At 46.5% G+C, this 20,457-nt stretch overlaps 1 protein-coding gene across 4 annotated transcripts in view; it reads right to left on the bottom strand.

The window, feature by feature from the left end:
- The window catches only part of LOC146172100 (nose resistant to fluoxetine protein 6-like), a 248,137-nt gene that overhangs the window by 89,231 nt on the left and 138,449 nt on the right, over positions 1-20,457 (bottom strand). For all 4 annotated transcript variants that reach the window (XM_084585943.1, XM_084585944.1, XM_084585945.1 and 1 more), the window contains exon 2: positions 11,498-11,727. In XM_084585943.1, the coding sequence (XP_084442069.1) occupies positions 11,498-11,727 (230 nt within the window). The remainder of the gene's footprint in view (positions 1-11,497; positions 11,728-20,457) is intronic.

Raw genomic sequence — 20,457 nt, 5'->3', positions numbered from 1 at the left:
TTCTGGGAGCCGCGCGCCATCCAGAAGCTAATCCGTGATCCATGTGCGGATATCAAGCGCCGGCCCTGCCTATTGCCTCTCAGCAACAGTTGCGTGTATGCGCCTCCGCTTCGCCCCGCTTCTGCAAGACGAGACGGCGGGTGACTATGGCGCGGCTTGATGAACATGCGCGCCGACAATAGGCCCGCATGCGGCCGAAGCCCGCCGTTATTCTCGCCAGGTCCCAAGGCAGTTTCTCTCCTGAGCATTCTGTAAAGTGAGAGCAGTCGACCTTAAAACGCGATGTGCCAAGATCATGCCGGGAAACCGTATAACAATACCTGTTTTGCACCGCGGCTCATGGTCCTTTGTTAAGCGGCGCGAGACACGGTCTTTTGTGTGCTTCCCGCTCGATGCAGTAACGTTGAGCGAAAAAAAAAGAAAAAGAAACACTCTAGGAGATATCAGTTCGCGAAACGTGCCAGGCCTTAACACTGCGGGAGCCTTATAGACTGCGGTGACACTGACGAAGATAGACTAGTTGCTTGGAGCGACGTTCCTTGAAAATGTCAGTAAACATCGTTTAAGGTGTTTAGCTGTTCGCTCCATGTGGCTTAAATAACCTGTGCTCGCTATGCAGTTTTTTTTTATTAGCAAAAGTGCACAATAGTTTTTGTCTTCCGCGAACAAAGCTCCCGTCACTTAGAATATAACGGTCTACGGCACTGCTTGCAATTCAAGCAAAATCCGGACGGCAAAACTTGGAGGCTGTCGGAAATAATGTTGCAAGTGCGCCACGAGTGTTCCAAAGCCAGCAAAATATTTTTTTCCTTCTGACGCTGTTCATTTTTTCTGGCATAAAGGTGAGCTGCAGGCAAATGTCTTGCCTGCTGCACAACGAAGACGCTGCTTGCCTTCAATCATCACGGTTCCAGATCTTATGAAAGTTTAGGGTCTAACCTCCCCGTCGCTATAGCGCTCAGGTCTTCGGGCTCATTTAAACCAACAAAAGACAATAGTATTTTAATTACAACACATTACGCACTTAAAGCGCTCAGAGCACTCAGAGAGACGGAAGCTCTTCTGGCCGCGAAAGTTTTGTCACTGAACGACCGATCCCACCGGCTGTTTTCACGACGCCACCGCTGTCGCGGTGCATGCTGGTACATGTAGTAAACCGGCCGCTCCAGCAGCCCGGGGAGCCTGCGCGCCGTGTTTCCGAACAATTTCAGCTCGTGTGTATGCGGGAGCACATTGTCAAAATTCGCCTGTCTAGTTCCTGGGCGCTATATCAGTACATAAGACATATATTACTCTAGTTTTATGTATATAGATGATAGCTCATACAGCTCGTACAGCTTTTTCCTTTTTTGTTATTTGAATTGTTTGAATAATTAAACACATTTAAATTTCTTTATTAGATCATCAAGCAAAGCCTCATCGTTGTGAACGTTTTGATACCTTTGAAACCCCTTTTTCCATTTTCTCATTTTTTCAATTAGTTCACCTAATTATTTGATCAAATACATAATCTGATTTTATATTCTCATCGTCATGCATCGGCTTTTCATTCTGAGTATTTGACACCTTTGAACTCCCCTTTATCCAAGTCATTCATTTCTGTTTGTTTTAATTCATCAATTAATTGCAATGGTTTATTTATTTATTTTACCCTCAAGGCCAGAGGCATTACAGAGGGGATTGGAGTGTATGAAACGTAATAAAAAACAAATACAAAATAACGCAGACAAGTCAGTCGACTACATATACAATGTTAGCTATGGCAGTACGAAAATGATCAATGTCTTCACTGCTGGCGATCGGGGCAGGAAGGTGGTTCCAGTCTTTGGAGGTACGAGGGATGAAAGACTCGCAGCATGTTTTTGTCTTGAATAAAGAAATCCCAACCTTGTGTGCATGATCCAGTCGAGAAGAGATGTATGAAGGCGGGGTAATAAGTACGGTACGAATCTGGGGGCAAGTGTGAAATATTTTATGAAAAAAAAAAATGCGCGAAAGTTTAAGACGAGACGCCAAATAAGGGAGGTTTAAAATGTGCTTCATTGCTGAAATACTAGCGGTACGATGATAGTTGTGCAGGATGAAACGAGCGGAGTTATTCTGAACTATTTCAAGGGCGTGAGTTAGGTTAGCACAACGTGGGTCCCGGGTGAACGCAGTATATTCTAGTTTAGTACGGACAAGTGTTTTGTACAAGAGGAGCTTAAGAGAGCTAGGAGCGGAAGAAAAATTACGACGGAGATAACCGAGCATGCGATTAGCATTGTTAATTATCGTGTTAATGTGAAGTGACCAAGTGAGACCTGAAGAGATTTCAACGCCTAGGTGATGGTAGGAAGTGACGGATTCGAGAACTGTGTTATTTAGAAAGTAGAGTGTAGGAACTGATGAAATTCTGGAGACACACAAGAATATACATTTAGAGGTGTTAAGATCCATTTTCCACAAATTACACCAGTTAGAGATAGCATCAATATCAAGTTGCAAGGCTTTAGAATTGTCGGAGCTGTTAATTTCACAAAGGACAACACAATCATCAGCAAGCAAATGAATGTTAGAGGATACACAGTTAGGTAGATCATTAATATATATGAGGAATAACAAATGACCTAAGACGGAACCCTGAGGCACTCCAGAGCCAACGGAACTTGAGAAAGAGTTAAGATTGTTGACAGACACAAACTGGGAACGGTTTAAAAGAAAGTGTTCTATCCAACGTAGAAGGTTAGGTTGAATATTTAGTTGAGATAGTTTAAAGAGGAGGAGACAGTGAGACACTTCAACTTGCCATCGCCTATCACACACCAATCAACCATCAATCACCAGAACTACAAAATGATACGATTTTTTGTACGCAGCTCTCGATTATTTCCAACGCGCGCTTCACAACTGAACGAGGCTGTTGTTAAAGAAAAAACAAATTTAAGGACCCTTAGAACGCTTGCTTTGCGTGTAACACTCGCTGTATTTTTATGAAATAATAAAAATGAATTTTTCCCAGCGGTGAGGTATGAAAATGAGCATTGAGTTCCAGTGAGTGGAGATTGCAATAGTGCAGTCGCATGAGCGCGTGCTGACCAGCCGGCAGCAGACTACAACGAACATGGTGGTGGTGCAACTTCCGGAAAACCGACGCATGAGCAGATCGGTTCGTGGGATCGGTCAATTAATGCGGCTGATGTCTTGTTCCGCCGACTTTCGCTTACCTTTTCCGTTTTTTAATACGAAAGAATTCCACGTGCCCCTCGAAGCTTATTTTGCAGCGTTCTGCTCGCTTTCACATAATCTGCCTGTCGGCGCTGACGCCCTAATTCTTATACCTATAACGATATATGGTCGCAAATGCATATATTCAGTTGCATTTGGCAAATTGAACAAGGACAAACTGCACGCAAATAATCCTCAAAGAGTTAACAAATCAAGTCTTAAGTGGCATTTTATTTGTTGCTGCTGCCGCCGATTTCATGCTCCCTGCAAACTGTTCGTTGGAACTTAGCCTCCTTATTCCTGTATTAAAGTTAGAATACACTGCACGTCTAGCCTCAGCAAGGACCATGCTTTACGCACCCAGCACTCTTCATGTGCTTGACGCGGTACAAACATATCGCAAACAATCAAGCAGGTTCAATAAACCTTCGGTTGCCTAAAAACAACTTGTAGCTGCCTTGCTTCTCTGCTTCGTCCTGTGGAAAACGTCTCGCCGACAGAAGAAAGAAGTGGCGTGTCTTCAGTGCACGTATCGAGCTCTAACAGCGCCCTAGTGTTTTAGCCTTTGTTTCTTTTTATATGCTTTTGGTACCAGTTTTCTGACGTGTGAAACAACCTGTTGCTCGCATTTGTTAATCTGTTTTGACCAATTGTGCTTAAACGACTACTTTACCGGTCTTTTGATGCAAATTGTTGTTTTGTTCTTTCTTTTTTATTATTAGGTGCGGCGGGCTGCTTACCGGTTTTTGTTTTCGATCATGCCTTCATATAGGACCTAGATACATTTTCGCTGCTTTTATTTAGGGTTTGGGCAAATTATGCGATGTAACAGTACCGCATTTTCCTTTCGCTGTGTTTAAATTTCAATCGTATCAAATTCCCCCAAAAATGAGAAAACAAAAATAAGTTACGGAAGCATCATTTGTTTACTTTTTGTGGCGTCTTTCAGGCAGAGTGAAATAGCTGCGCAATGCGTCCATCTCCTCTTTATGTATCCACCACTTCTTGTCCATTTTTTTTTTCTTGCAGCAATTGCTTTACGCTCGAGCGGCACAGCTGGTAAAAATTAAAAGAGCGAAGCATATTGCGTGATATCAACCTTGATCCGCCACGTGGGCCGTTATAGTCATAGAGTTTCTTACTGTTACCTAGAGGGAAAGCTGTGCTACCGTCCATGGGAGTTTATGTGGAGTGTCCTGACGACCGGTTCAGCCACCATGGGCGCTCATACATCATGGGCCGAAGAGCTACCGAGTGCAGAACCACAACCTTTGGCCAGAACTAATGCAAAGATAAACGTTGTTCTACCGTAAACAATGTTCTAACATTCAATTTCGTGACTATAAATGGCAAAAAGAGAGAGAAACAGCATGTCAGTGTGAGATTTATCCAATATAAGCGATGGCTCTTTTTCCTATTGGCTTAGTTTTGAGCAGCACAAATACCAATATTTTGCAACAATTAAACTTTGAAAAGAAAGAAATGTTTTGGAAATACTTATGGTTGCGCAATCGCTTAAGGAAGTTTTTAGCGGCATTTCGGGAAACATAAACCTTTTATTGGCGACGTCTGGTTTTGCGCCTTCGCTACTATGGCTTTTGCGGTCTATGTACGCACCTCGAAATGATGATGATGAAAAAGAAACCTCTTAGTAACGCCACTCCGCGCACCCGAGAAAACCTGACTGTCCCGCACCAATAGCACACCGGCCCATAATCCTTAGCGCGCCCATGGTGGCTGAAGTGCAGCGCCCTCAGCTTTCCCTCTAGTTAAGAGTGTAAGAAACTTTTATGGTTATAGTAGAATGGTTATTTTCCCTCGATCCTGGCCCATTCGTGTCGATCGTGCGCCGAGATGCACTGAAAACCGCTACGGGAGCGTAGCAGTTCTCCAGAATCTGCAGCAAAGGACAAGCGTATTAAGAGCGAAATCCAATTGATGCCCCTTTCCTCGCGCTGCTATGTGGTAAGTGTTGAGGTGCACTATTTGCGAACGGAGCTTGGTCTGACTGCCTAACTGCTGCACGTTTGGTTCCTTTGTAGCGGCTCTGCCCAGGCTGCGAAAAGAGTTTGCAGTGCGCTCGAATACGCGCTGCAATAGGAAGAGTTACAACGACTCCGTGGTAGTGGCCGTGCACAACTTCCGCGTTTTTCTTGGCCAAGGTATACGCATTCTCCATCAGGGAAAGTAGACACGTCTATTATACGCAACAAACAAATGACCAGAGGCGGTCTCGCCCTGGTGAATAATAAGCGCACCGGGTATTTGAATCGGCGAGCCAGATTGAAGCCACGACTGGCCGGGAAGTAGGCTGTGTTTCACTCTCCGTTGTGCAATGGAGGCTATCTCCACTGGACTTCATCCGGGGCCTGCAGCGGTGCACTCGCGGGCTACAGATCTTGCGATTCGCCGGCGACGCCAGTTACTAGCGCGCTGCGGCTCTCCCTCCGACGCAACCGTGATCGGATCCTTCCTGCCCCGTACAGACAACCGACGTTGGTTCAGGCGCCAGATAAGCGAAAACGCGGCTGTGAGTCCCGCATATCTAAATGTTACCAGACACTCGGTCACGTGCATTTACGGGCGAAAATGCACCGCAGAAGCTTCCGTGCCACCAGTGGATAAACGTCAAAGGAAAGCGAATAGATGTCATTCCTCAGCCTGTAATTGACCTCGTCATGCGGTTATCATTTTAATCGCTATAATGGACGAGTGGAGGGCTCCGGAAATTTCCACCACTTGGAGTTCTTTGATGTGCACTGACATCGGAGAGCACAGGAGCTTCCTACTTTTCACCTCCATCTAAAAGCGGCCGCCGAGATTCGATCCCGCATCCTTGGGTTCAGAAGTGAAGCGCCCTAACCACTGAGCCACCGCGGCGGGGCTCATGTTGCGGTTATGACAATGCGGACATCGAGTAATAAAGCCGAGTGCCTTATCGATTTGATCCCTCCATCTTAACCGCGGCTTCCTTCCGGTTTTTCACATTTTCGGCTTCATATCCAACGGGAACAGCGAGTTAAAAATTTAACGTAGACAAAACCGAAATAGTGTATTTGGTGGTAATGCAAAGTAACCGGGGATAGCGTCTGAGAGCAAAACAGTTGCCGATGATTACGATACTCGGTAATGCGAAGGTTGAGCGAAGCTCTGAAGGTATTTAGTTTCGAAATATGCTGACATAGATAATTTGAGAGAGATGTTTCTATCAATGTGCAGTTTCAGCGCCTATTAGCTACTCAGTATTGTCCCCCCATAACCATCTTTCAACTTGCAAGCAATCCTTTCCCCTTTCTTGATTGCCATACGAGACGCTTTTATGACACCTACTGGTGCCGCGGCGTGTTTTAGACGAGCTCATCTCGACCAGCTCGTGGTTGACGTGGGCGTGTTTTTATTCTCCAAAAACATATTTTGTCGTGGATAATTCGCACACTCCTTAAGCTCCACCTGTAAGAGCATGACGCGACCGCGTTGATGCACCCGTCTTCGGTTCTTTTTCCCAATCTACGTTCATGTTCCCGAACTTTTCTCCTCGCTTTATCTCTACTCTTTTAATGTACTTCCCTACGATATCGCACGCCATCCTAAGCATACATAACATATACAGTCCCAAGCTGCCATATTATTCTGAAAGGCCCCCCGACATAGATAGGAAACCCCGCTTTACACAAGCCGTCTTAACGTCCCTGCATGGCAATGTCTGACGGGGGCTCAAGGTCCACAGATTCGATTCCCATGTCATCCTCACATCTGACAGCTGCCGAGCTGGCAGCGAAATATGAGGCGACAACGTTAACGGTCCCGTCCGGGGCTTTCCTTGCGGGTCCTCGCTCGTGCACATGCATTTTAGCATACGCTCGGAAGGCACCATATTACCTGAAAGCCCGCCTGACATAAATGCAAAGCCCCGCTCAACAAAACCACAGGAAAATGCCTGTATGGCCTAGAGATAGCTTCTCTCACTGGGCACGCAAGGATACAGGAAGGTTCGATGGCCCTCATCCTCCCATCTGAAATGAGAAGCCAGAGTTGCAGCTCCCGTCAAATCGGCCGCGTCACCTAACGTCGCACAACCCTATACGACCAATAAATGCCCTTCCTTGTAAGCTGCCAGCTACCATCTGCCAGAGCCATGGCCATGCTTTTCGCTCAGAATGCCGAAAACGTCGACGTCGAATTTTCTGGAGAACGGAGAAGGGTATAACTTTGGCATTTTTCCGTCGGAATTGGTAATTTTTGCGGCAGGAGCAGGCACTCTGAAGAGTTTGTCCATGATAGCGATTTTCCGTTCTTCTGTTACCCAATGAGATCAAATTTGGTATATTTAGAAATTGCGTAGCACTGCAGTGTGTTCTTAAGCCAATTACTTCGTTTAACTAATCAGTGTACGAACGTCAAGTAAATAATGCTCTAGGCCACTACCGGAAATGATGCCTGAGCTTTATTTCTTCTAATAAACAAGTTCATATTTGCTGCCTAATTCAGAACGAGTAGCGCAATGCTCATGGCTCTAAAAGGCAAAAAAACCTGCATTTTCCAACCTGCACATATATCACCACAAGAAGATACCTAAGGCTTTATTACGTTTACCGTCCAGGTCATCTTTGCGAACACGTACGTAAGATACCCGATGGATGGCTAGAATCCCATTTTGTAGTTCCGTTGTCAACAGAGAATTTGTCATAGAAAAAACACGTGACTTTCAAAAGCAGAATCCGGGACAGGAACAAGTCGTTCCTTTATGCAAGGCGCCCTTGTGCTGTGCGATGTCAGTGCACGTTAAAGAAGCCCAGGTGGTCGAAATTTCCGGAGCCCTCCCATACGGCGTCTCTTCGTAATTTTCAAACCGTGTTGTGTCGTCGTCGTCATCGTGTTACTGAGCGTGCGGCATCGCCTTATTGTGTGCGGCCTTGTCATTGTGTGCGGCGTCGTCATGCTGTGTGGGTTGTCAAGGATCTTTCCGTTTCACAGGCGAACGGGCGCTGCGTGCAAGCTGCAGCGCGGTGAAGAAAGGCATGCAGATGATGGCGATGGGGACTTGCATGAGCAGTTTGGCCAGTACTCATAGGTACTCTTCTAGTCTTCTACCCCGCGTGTTCGGTGGCAGGAATGTGGACGCGAAGCGTCTTAGGAGAAGCCTCTGGGGCCCATAGGTTTGGGTAGTGTCGAACAGTCTCATCGGTCTTTCAGCAATGAAAGCAAAATGGATGGCGCCGGTCTGGAGTCCTCCAAAGGTCTGCTTTCCTTGGCTATCCGAAGCATGGGCTGGAGCGCGGAAAGCTAGGTTCGTTCGGACACGGTACATAGGGATCCTGGTAAGGGCTGGCGGGATGTCTCTGCCTGCGCAGAGGCGCCTTGAGGTTCTCAGGTCGGAGTCATCATCTAAGGATTGCCCAATGGCTGTTGAATTTCTTCACGGGTGGCGTGCATATGCGATGCCACCTTTGTTGCGCTGGCCATGGGATAACTCGATGTAGTTTCTGGCAGATTAATGCACGTATAATCTTCCACATGCTCTCGCTGCGTGCAGTGCCCGAGTTAAACGCGGTGACTTGGATTGATAGGCAAAGCTTATCTGTGGGCTCGGACGGCGAGGCTCTGTTCTATGGTACAAGCTTCTTGAATGAGTAGGACAATTTTTTTTCTTGCAGCGTGGCTTACGAGACCCACAAATATTTGTTTCTTGACTCCTCGCATTAGAAAACATGCTTTAATTTCCTCTGTCCTTCACTGCAATGCACCAGAATAGATATTTCATTTCTTCAGTGCTCGCTGGGGCTGACTCGTTTTGGTTGCTGGATGCGTGAGTGCAAAAGTAGCGTGAACTTCTCCTTGGGTATGACAGTCCCGAAGGTCTTCAGTGCGATCCCGCTTGAGTGTGTCCCTTGTTGTTAGCCAGGGCTCCTGGTTTTCATACCAGACTTTCAAGGTCGTTCAAGGAGGAAAAGACGTACCGAAGTTTCATAGTTCTTGAAGGTGCCAATAGGTTCGAAGCGATGGACAGTTCTGCCGGGCTTGCGCCATGGGAACGTCAAATGTTGGAGATATCCGGGACTGCCATTAAAATACTGAGGCACATGCCACTTTTTTTTTGTTACCGCATGCAGTCAGACTAGAAGGCGTGCTTTGGACGTAGTCCGAGAAGACGACGGCTGCTTTGCGCTGCGGTATGGCCGGCGTCAACGGCTTCGCCAGTACATGCCCCTGGCACAGGCAGCACTTCCACCAGAAGGTTGTGGTGACGGCAGTGCGGAGTACGGACCTCAGGAAAGCAGCGAAAATCACCCTACAGCAGCTCTGTTTTGTCCTGACTTGCGCACCTAACAAAGGAATGCACATTTAGGTGGGAGGATAGCAACAAGCTTGCTCAGTGGTCATCACAGTACGAAAAAATTGCTGCTGTGGGCCACACTCAATTTAATGTTTACAAATAGCCTCTGAGATCAGAGGCCAAAAACAACTTCTACAAGCTGGAACAATGTAGAAGCAGTTGCACGTGGCTGAAATTATTCGAGCTAGAGCTAGTCCCACCTCGCGTCACAAAGTAATTATAATCAAAGCTGTATACCACCGGCTTTGAGCATGAAAAAAAAAAGAACGTTAAAAACCTTGGTGACAATGCTATTGCTCCGAATTATATATCGTCTCAGAGCGGAATGTGGCATTATATTTGTTTGAAAATATATTTGCCTGTTACTGGTCATATTCATTATCCTTACTGCCCATATTCATCATCCGTAGTGTATACTGACCGGGCCGCCAGATCGGCACAAGAACTGGCTGTATCTCCTAGGTGACATAAAGTGAGTTCAGAACGTTGTACATTGCTGCAATGCGCAGTCGTTTTTTCTGAACACGTGATCGTCATCAACCGATGAAAAATTATGATGGCCTCCGAAGTTGTGGTTGTGAGAGTGGAGAGGCTTCGGGGCAGATATTTCAGCAAAGATAGACCGGCGAGCCTAGGGAACTGACAGATTTTTTTCGGTAAGATTTAATTCCGCCAAGGCTTTATTTGTAACGAAGTAAAAAGTATTCATTGTGCCGGCTAAAATCTCTGTTCTTCACTACAGTTTTCCTCTCTCTCTGTATTCGTTGCGTGCATGTCGTTTCAAGCCACCTTGCTGTTTTCTTTGATCGGTAAACTGATCGATTTTGGTGGCTTCTGCAAACTGAGGGACAAAGGTCTCTGCCTCCAACCCCTCCCCTTCCAAGTGCCGAAGTGTGCCGCACTGCACGAGGGTGTCACCTGGCAATGGGCTCCTAGCGTCGAGACCGGCGACAGCGCACTGGTGTCGGCAGCAGAAGTACATCGCCAGGTGACAATGGACATCCTTCGGAACTAGGGAACTAGAAAACTAGGGCGTAACATGTAGGCAACCTGTTCAGAACATGGAATGAGGAAGGCGGGCAGAATTGCCTTTGTCCCAGACTGAACATCATGCGCTCTCTTTGTACCTACGCCATCATCTAGGATAAGCTATCTTCTCTGACTGCCTGGCTTCAGATATCGTGGCCTGCTATGTCCTTATCATCATCATCATCACCACCACCATCATCATCATCATCATCATCATCAGCCTGATTATACCCACTGCAGGGCGAAGGCCTCTCCCATATTTCTCCACTTAACCCGGTTATTTACATTTTTTTTTTTCAATTTATAAGTGAAGAAGAAATACTCATGCCTAGACGAGCAGAAGTCAAGGGAGCACTCAAGAAAAGCTAACAGTCTTTTGCGTGTATGTGTATACTGCATTTAATTGCTTTAGAGTAAGGTCCACCGTTACTCTAGTCGATTTTGCACATTGCATAAACTGCACGTAGAATTAAAGCTATACAGAAGCGTGAAAAGCCGAGCCAGCGTTGCTTCGTATCTTTTTTTTTTTTTCGCTAGAGTTATGTTTGCTGAGGTATTTCAAACTCACTGCAGACAGCAGAGTAGTCCTATCTGCCCGCATGTTTGTCAGGGCAGCGGTAACTACACCTAAAAAAGAAAACTTGCGCTGCTTTTTATCTGTGGAGGTAATGAAAGCAGTGATGAAGAGATGAAGTGAACTGAATCAATCAACACAATCCTCTTTTCTCTCTCTCTTTCTCTCTCTTGGTATCTTGCTTCACGTGGAGCAGCGAAAAGGCGCTCCTCGTACTCATCGGGCTACGTACCCTGACACTGCAGCATTGTTAACACTGGGACACTATGAAACAAGCGTTCATATAGGGCAAGCGAAACGAATGACTCGGCGTGGCCAGATAGTTATCGCAGTTGGCCAATAAACCGTCCTACCTTTGTCCTGGTGATGTTGTTGAACAGCTGCACCTGGTCGTGGAGGGTGTAGTAGCGCGGCCGGTTGGGGATGGGGGGCCGCAGCTCGACGGTGCAGTAGCGGCCCGTGAACCGAGGCTCCTCCTGCGGGGAGTCCCTGGCCTCGATGGCCACACACTGGTCGTACGAGCCGAAGGCCGTCAGCGTCCCCGTCAGGATGCCACCAGCAGGCTTGCCTGCCGCATCCAGGACTACACCGGCGGCCCCATGGAGAGAAAGAGAGCAAAAATACGGGGTGCGTTGACGCCAAATAAAGACTGGCTGCTCACGGCATTATTGTAGAGCACGCCTGCACTGCTAAATGGGAGTAAGTTTCAGGCGTAGCGAGAGAATACAGACTGTCGCAAACATCTGTGGACCAGCGAATTCTCGAGAGACGGTAAAAAATAGGAGTGAAAAATTAGAAACATTCTGCTCTCTTCAAGCTTAAATGATTGCGAATTTATTATTGTCGTGAAATCTCCTAAAATCTCCCTCTACCAGCCAAAGTTCGCCTCATAGTTCCACTGCAGTCTGTCTTGATGCTACAGAACACAATTAACTGGACACAATGACATTTACTTTATCTGGAAAGCAACCGATTTCAGTAGTCACTTATAGTCCAGAAAAAGTAAGTTAGCTATTCAGAAATGTAGTTTATTAATAATATGCTATTGCTTGCCGATTGTTTATTAGGATGAAATCTAAGGTTGGACGAAATTTCGTCTGGTCTGGTAATAAATTCATTTCAACAACAGAATGAACACTGACCAAAACAAGATTCGGTGTTTCTTTTGTGTTTGAAAGGGATCGTTATTAGCATACAACAAAAATACATGGACGAGAATAAGCTAACGCGGCTTGCCTAATCGGCTGTCTGCTGGAGCATAAAAGTTGGTACTTCCGTGTACACTTGCTTATGAATGGTTTATTTAACGTTTTTGCCGTGTTTTCCTGTGAAGCAGTAGGCAGCGACACTCAACATTAACTGGATGCACGCGGATGGCGGAAGCGTGCTGCTTTAACTGAGACCTCCCACACCACCTTGAGGTTACGCAAAGCGTCGGGCTTCACTGTTGTTCGCATTCTGAGAGCACATATCTACGCTCAGTAAATATGAGGTTCCATCTGCCGTCGGAGTAAAATGCGAAAAAAAAAAGTGTGGAACAAGGGGATAGTGAAATGCAGGCCCATTCGCGGACATGCCTATACGCGTCTTCTCCACAGATCGACTGCTTTCACTTCGAAGCGAGAGAATCCGCTGCTACACATCAGTTTCTCAGCGAATCCCGGTTCTAGAGGTGCGATTATATGGCATACTACTAGTGACTGATTGCTGAAAAACGTTATTTGGAATACCGAGAACGTTACCACCCTCAAAAAGTTCTCATGCAGTATGAAATTCAATAATGTCTAATTTGTTGCTAATAATCAATTACTTTTCTCTCGTCGCGCAGCAATCTGACTGCCATTAGTAAAAACTCTAGAGGCACTTTGGACCACTAAAGTGTATATGAGGCGAAACCCGTTATAGCACCGTGGATCGTAGCCCTCGGAGTCTCTATCTCCCTCTCTTCTTTCACTTCCACCTTCCTCCCTTCCTTTACGGCGTGATACATGTGTCCGTGGATGATAGTGACAGATACTGCGCCTTTTCTATCCTGTAAACCAATTTGAAACGCCGCTGATTCCTGCTGTACTAACGCCATCTAGGCATCTGGGTCTGCTTCTCTTTGCTCAGTGGTGCGGCGTTCGAGGAAGCGGCAAATGAAAGGCGCCGCACGGACTCCAGGATCGGACGCCTGGCGGGATCATCTTCGTCTATGCATGCATCGCCCTATGACGTCACAACCTGTCGTGACGGTACATCGCGCGCCCCTTGTCGGACACATCCAGCATTTCATTGAAGACATCAAAGTTCACTTGCGCTCTATAATTCGTTTACAGGAAAAGAAAGGCGCCGCATCTCTCACTCGCGGAATCCCGCTATCATCCTCAAGGTAGAGAAGGGAAATCATGAACAGCGTTTCACGACCCGGGACGTGGCGCAGTTGGTAAAGCGCTGGGCTGGGTATGCAAGGGATGGAGGTTTGATTCCCGGCGGAGACAAGCTTTATTAATTTATTTTTAACTGTCGATTTAGAAAGCGTGACACCCTCTGCTGACAACCTTCTGTCGACAACGATAAGGCATTAAAGGCTTTCGCCTTAAAATTTTACTTTGCGCAGTGTCGTCTTTTTCATTCATAGAGGATACAACGCGTAAAGGCAACATTCGCTTCAATAAACTCCGCTGTTCTCTGGGCGAAGCACTTGCAGCCCCGAAGCGCTGCCCAACGTGCGCCTTGAACCATGACATAAAAACGGACGGCAGTCCATCATAAAGGTACCGGCGACCGCTCTTATCTCTCTCTGTATTCACTTAAGCGTGTCTGGTCTTAGTAATTGTCTTCGGCACGTGAGTGGAGCACAGCCATCTCAAAAATTCAAAACAGCACAGCAAGCTGGCGAACTGGCCCCAAGGAGGCGGCCAACAGGCGAGGCGAGCCTCCGACTGCTGCAGAAAGTGCTGTCTCGGGTCAACGTGTCACCCGCTCTTGCTGAGTGAGCCACGGACGCCATGGGTTTCAAGAGCCAGTCAGCACCTGCTGGCTTCTGGCACGGAAACGTATTGACAATGAGCAGTGCCCCTCAATGAATTTCGTGCGTCGTAACCATTTAAAGATGCTCAACATTGACTCTCCATGGACTCTTCAGAAACTCTATTGACATACTTCAAACCCATTGCTTTTGTCTACAGAATATTAATAGACTAAAGTTTTAGTGTTCTTCCGTTTCTTTCTTCTATAGACTATATTTACACAGTCCTAAATTTGCCTACAGTCAAAAGTCTAAGAATAGTGCATGGCCACAAATCTATAAATCATTTAGACCTTGTTCACAGAAGTCTAGAGACAGTGCATGGACCGTCTAAAATATTTTTTGTAAGTTAAACGACGATTTAGATTTCAAGAGTAATACCCCGACAGAAAATGACTGTAACATTGCAACACTACCATCAGGTATGTTACAGCATTGACATGGTGTAATATGGTGTTCACGTGAACCGGTGTATTTAAGAATCAGCCGAACGCCGCTGTTGTGTTTTATCCTACCATCGTCCCGTGTTCAATGGCCAGATACAATTCAAATCTGCAGTACCCGCCTGAAATTTCAACGTGACAGAAAGTCGTCTGCTGTTAAAGCTTTTTCATGTCATCTTAATAAAGAGATTTGCATCAAACCATATTACAGATCCAATAATATTTTTATGGCTCTGGTTTGTTTGGTAATGTAAAATATCAACAACAGGCTTATTTTGCTGTTCAGCGAAGTAATACACCCACCTCGTACCGCAGCTTATAGTTACGAACAACCGTTTGAATTTTTTTTTCTTGAAGTTGTATACCCTACTGGAAAAGCCCTCTTTTAGGTCGGCTGATGGCAGCGTCGGTGAGTCAAATGACCCAGTAGCAGCCACAGCTAGAGCAACGCACAGTGCTTTGTCATGCTGGCGAAGGGTCTTTTTCTCTAGAATTTGGCCTTTCGGGGCTGCTGGGCAGTGCACGAATGGGTAAGAAGGCATCAAACGATGCGAGCCACCCCTGAAAGGATTGCTTTGTGTGTGTGTGGGGGGGGGGTGAGAGAGAGAGAGAAAAAGCGCGTGCAGGGTGGAGGTGGTAGTACGTGCGAAGCTCAGACACATGCACAATCCGGCCGGGCTGATTCCACTGCTAATTATTTATGTTGAAAGCCTGGTTCAGGGTCTGCGATGTCTGTCCTTCTCCTTCACACTCGGTTGTTTGAGGAGGCGCGAAAGAGCAGAGCGATTGCGCTGGGCGAGGGGATCGAAATTCAGGCGTTGTGTAAGCACCCTAAAATGGGTTCCCGCTATAAAACTGCTTAATTCGGTGCTTCTAAAGATAAGAACCTGGCATAAAAAGGAGGTCTTATGATATGGGCTGTCTCAAATCCTAATGCGTTCTGTCGCTGTCCTAGCAATTAATCACGCCCACGCAGAACGTGCATTACTATTGGAATACACGATCACAGCGAAATGTCAGCACTCGCTGCTAATTTATCTCTTGCTGCATTCGGCTGATACACACTGCATCCACATCGGTGTGCAGGAAATGGCATCAAACATAACATGAGCGGAGTATATATGCGCCTCCGCCAAACGTGCGAAACACTGTCGCTGTTTCTATTATCGGTACTCTGCAGGAGCCTGCACACGAAGCCCTCCAAGATCATCCTACGTTCGTACAAACGCTTGGTAACCGCCGCCGCATGCTCACGAAATGTTGCGATTATGGTGGTGCAGATTTGTCAGGCACCATATACACTAAAAATTGTTCACCTTTTTGGATACAAAAAGGCTTGTCGTCCTTGGGCTAGCACCCTACGTAAAAAACGGCAAGGAAAGGGTAAAGCACGGTGGTTAATAATCAGGGATTGCCGTTTAGCTACTTTACTTTATGTAAAATAGAAGAGGGGCTTATAAGGAAAAGCGAGGAAGAGAGGTGCGGTCTGAAAGTCAGAAATCGCTGCAGCAGCGTGCGGAGAACTGGGAGGGTTGACGCTTGCTGCGGCATCCACAGAACATAGCATGCCTTTTTCGATGCCCAAAATATGACGTTTGCACAACGAAGGATGCTCCATGGTGATGCAGTGCTTCTCTACACATAGGATGTTATCCCGGCGACAGCACTGCACCTCTAAAAGTTTAAAAAGGTTTTGTGTGTACCATGGCGTTATGCTTGCCTGTTTCGAGACATACACTGCATGATGCATGCATTGTAGATCTTCAGCTAGACGCACGGGTTGTCGGCCGGGGGCTGCGTGAGTGTGGTGCGTTCCAGTTGCTACCATATCAAAATATTCTTTCAAATAGGCCCACTTGAGATGCTTCATTTCTTTTTCATCTTCCTCGAATCTTACTATCGGGTGATGCCGAGCGAAGTACCGCTGCGTCTATAGTTTCGTCTTCCCTCCGCGTCTGCTAACGCACGCTGCACGACGGCTCTGCACCACGCTTCGCCGCCGGTCTCGACGGTGGCACGGTGTTACACACTCGTGGCATGCTCTTTCCAGCAGAACGACTGCATTAGCCGAATGGCGGTCGGCCGAACATGCGTGCGGCATCCCATGAGTGCACCCCATGAGTGCGCCCCACAAATGCTGCCAGCCGAAGACATCACCAGAGACAGCAGTCAGATGTTCCTAGCACAAAGAAAAGCAGTGTAGCCGCGGAGAGAACGGTGGAAAAAAAAAAAAAAAAACGACCCTTCTGATACTTAGAAAGCAGGACATTCACAATTAACGGAATGCAAACAAATCTCGTCCTCGTCTTGTTGAGATAAAGATACCGGAAGCACGGTGACCACGGAAAGTGAATGCTTTTCAGTCGCACGTGATGCACGTTCTAAACTGAAAATATTTGCAAATGACTGCGCGTTGGCGTAGATTGGCCTACCAGCAATAACGATGTGTATATTTACAGTTTGTCGTACAGGAGCAAAACACTAGTGTGAAGAATGCAAATGAGTTGTGAAGAGTTTCTTCTAAGTTCTGCTGCAGTGGCACAAAAAGTGTTGTGGTTTATCACTCTTGAGGGCATTGGACATGCTACAAAGCTGCTGAGACGTGAAGGCCTTCCTTCAAAACAGAAAAAAACATGATGTGTTTTATTGGGAGGTAAAACAAAAGAGACTTCAGCAGTAAATTTTTTTGGTAAGCTGTACGGATAAAATGTTGCGTGGTCATGTAATGAGTCACTTTGAGAGCTTCACAAAGAACTTCATATTAAGATTAGTGTTCCATTTCCGTCCAGTAAAAGATCGAGTACAACTGCTCCTGTTAAAGCCTGAAAAATTTTATGTTAAAAGCAATAGTCGCTTTGTGGAACCATTCGGCCTTTAATTCTACCAAAAAGTGTTTTGTTTCAGCTTTATTTTTTGTGTGGATTTTTTTCTTCATATGTAACTGTTTAAACAAATGAAAATGGAATAACATAAATGGTTGGTGAAAGGGAGATGTTAGCCTTCACGCAAAAAAAGTATTTTTCCGACCCTGTTGAGATCCGGATCAAAATTAGGCATATGAGATTTGAATCCCCCGCAATGTGTGCACACCCCCTTGTTTTTCTGAAGGCATCCTTTTAATTCGCAACGATCTTTTTTTTTTTTTTTGCACAGTGCTGTAAATGTTCTTTAACAGCGCCGAAAGACTGGCATGCACGCGAAGGGACGCAGTGTCCGCAGCTGGCTTGTGGTGGCAGAAACGACGACTTCCGCATGAAACAAAGTACGGCGACTACGACGACCATCCTGGTTTCAAAGCGACAGGGCCAGGGCGCAAGAACAAGGAGCGCGCCGAAGGACTGTGGCGCCGCGTTTTGATAGCCAAAGGAAGCTTGTAACATGCGATCTAGCGGTGGCATAGAACAGCGCTATCAGCGCGCTTGCAGTCGTAAGATTTCGCGAAGCTTCGCATGAATTATTGCATCGTTGGCTGTTCGATACTTTTGTGTAGTCCTTGTTATTTAGATCTGGTTGTTCATAAATATGCGACCTTTGTATTTGTGTAAAGTGAAGTAACTGTTCGCAATATTTCTCACGAGTCTCGGAGTCATAAACGTTGCTGATCCCTTGGCAGTCGGCACATATAAAACACAGAAATAAAATATTAAATATGACTACCTCATCTCTACGCAGTAAGGTGCATGGTGACTATTTTTGAAACGAAAGCTTCCCTGGGTAGCTGCAACGCGTTTCGCATACGCCGCAGCTCCACCTTCACCCGACCTTCAGCCGCGTGCGGCGCACGTCCCGCTCGTCTCCCCTTCACTCCATCGCACGTGTGGTGCACGGAGCGGGCGGCGCTCCCCTCTTCTTCTGCTGATGCTCCACTTCTTGTTCTACGTCGCACACTTGCATCTACACACGCCTGGCAAACTTCATTCGTGCTGGTACATATATTTGGTCTCCTCGGACTGCCGCGCATGACGTCATCATTTAGGTATGCGCCTAACTCCGTATGCGTGGTGCTCTTCAGCTGCTGCGCCTCAGCGGGGGATATAAGCCATGGAGCAACCGCTTGCTTGCGAAGGCCTATATATACACTGAGAATTGCGGCGAGCCATAGTGCTATATCATGGATGAGGGAAGAACGGTTAGTGCAAGCGCTCGATACGCTCGCCTACAAGCCGAGTCTACTCATCCTGCCATCATCGTTCGCCGTGAAGAAGCGGCAGGTGGAAAAAAATAAACCTTAGAAAGCTAGACGAGCGATGGGAACTCCTGGAGAGCGAGAAGAGAGACTCGCAAAGCGACGACGGTAGGCGGCGGAGAAGTTGCGACGAGAACAGAGAAACGATTCGGTCTCATCCGCGACTACTATTGCTTTCGCTTTGTATATCCTGGCTTAGCGGAGCTAAGCCGATACCAATATTTTTCTTAAATTAACACAAAAATGCGCAAGCGCAAATGATCTCCTGTGCTGCGGGTCATCTCTGATAATACTCCAGGCTCGTCGGAGTGCTCGTCATCAGACTAAATGAAAGCGTATACAGCAAAAATGACAGCGGGGTCTTGCGCGCCTTTGTTGCTGTTCTGTTTATTTTAACATGGCTATACTTGCCGGACCATTACGCCGAGGTCATTAACACTTCGACGGGGACAGTGATGACAGCTTATTGCATGTAGCCTGCATGTACAGGGCCAAGTAATGAGACGTACTTCCTTACGCCACACAATTGAGCACAAGCCACGATGGTCTTGGCACTGAGAGGTCATCTGCATGAGGTTTAACACTTTTTAATGCTTAGTAACTTAAGGGGCCAATCTGACAAGAAACATAATCTAAAGCAAAATTTGTTAAAAAGCAAATCGTTTAATTACCCTTTCAGCCGCCAGATTCCCGCTAGACTGCGCCTTGAAGTTACGTCTTCATTGGCCAGCGGAACAAAATTAAACAGACTCTGGATTGTATAACCATCATGTCGATATTTTATTTATAATCAATATTAAGCGCTCACAAGCAATGCCTGAGTCTATGGTGTATTAATGCTTTGCCTCTGCAGCCCCGCTCGCGTGCCTGCCGATAAGAATGAAATAAATTAATCACGAAAACTATATCATACAGGGCATTTTAGTGAATTGTGTATAGCACAGCGTTATAATGTATGCTTGACGGCATTACACTGTGTTCTCTTGCTTGGTTGATTTCACTTTAACGGAACATTTCACTGCAAACTTCACAAGAGCTGCCTACAGAATTATGTAACCTAATGAGAAAGCTAACTTTTGCATGATATTTTGTTCTGCGCTCGCAAAGTTACAAGACTCGTAAACTGATAATGGATAAGAAATTTCACAGCTTTTCTCTAGAGATATTAAAGAAATTCAGAAACTAGCACAATACTATAACGGTGTGGGACATCTTAGCGGAGGACTCCGAACGATATCGACCACCTAGGGCTCTCTATCCTGCACTTCATGACACAGCACAGCACACAGAGCGCCTTGCGTTTCTCCTCCGGTCAAAATGTGTTAATCGAAGCACAAACAGTTTAGACCTGAGATGAGCCGAGATACGTGCTCTTCAGAGATTTCAGAGCATGCGGAGAAGCCTCGTGCTGCCGCTGGCCTTCCGCTTTCCGTCGCGACCACACACGAGGGCAGCACTCGGAAGGCGACGCCCACAGCCCTCTAATTGCCAAGGTATATTGCAGACTTGTTACGGACGGATGCATGCTTACAAGCCTTACGTTGCGGATCTCGACTGCTTCCGTTTATCTTTTTACTGGGGATCTTTTAACGTTTATCTTTCTACTGGGGCAGTCAGGTCAATCAAGAAAGTGTGAGCGAGTCCAGGTGATGATCGTAAATGATACCTACGGGC

This window comes from Amblyomma maculatum, unplaced genomic scaffold (genome assembly GCF_055883805.1).
Source record: "Amblyomma maculatum isolate TAMU_Amacu unplaced genomic scaffold, ASM5588380v1 scaffold_13, whole genome shotgun sequence".
NCBI classification, from domain to species: Eukaryota; Metazoa; Arthropoda; class Arachnida; order Ixodida; family Ixodidae; genus Amblyomma; species Amblyomma maculatum.
The sequence above is the reverse complement of the archived record's forward strand: the minus strand, read 5'-3'. Positions and strand labels throughout refer to the sequence as shown.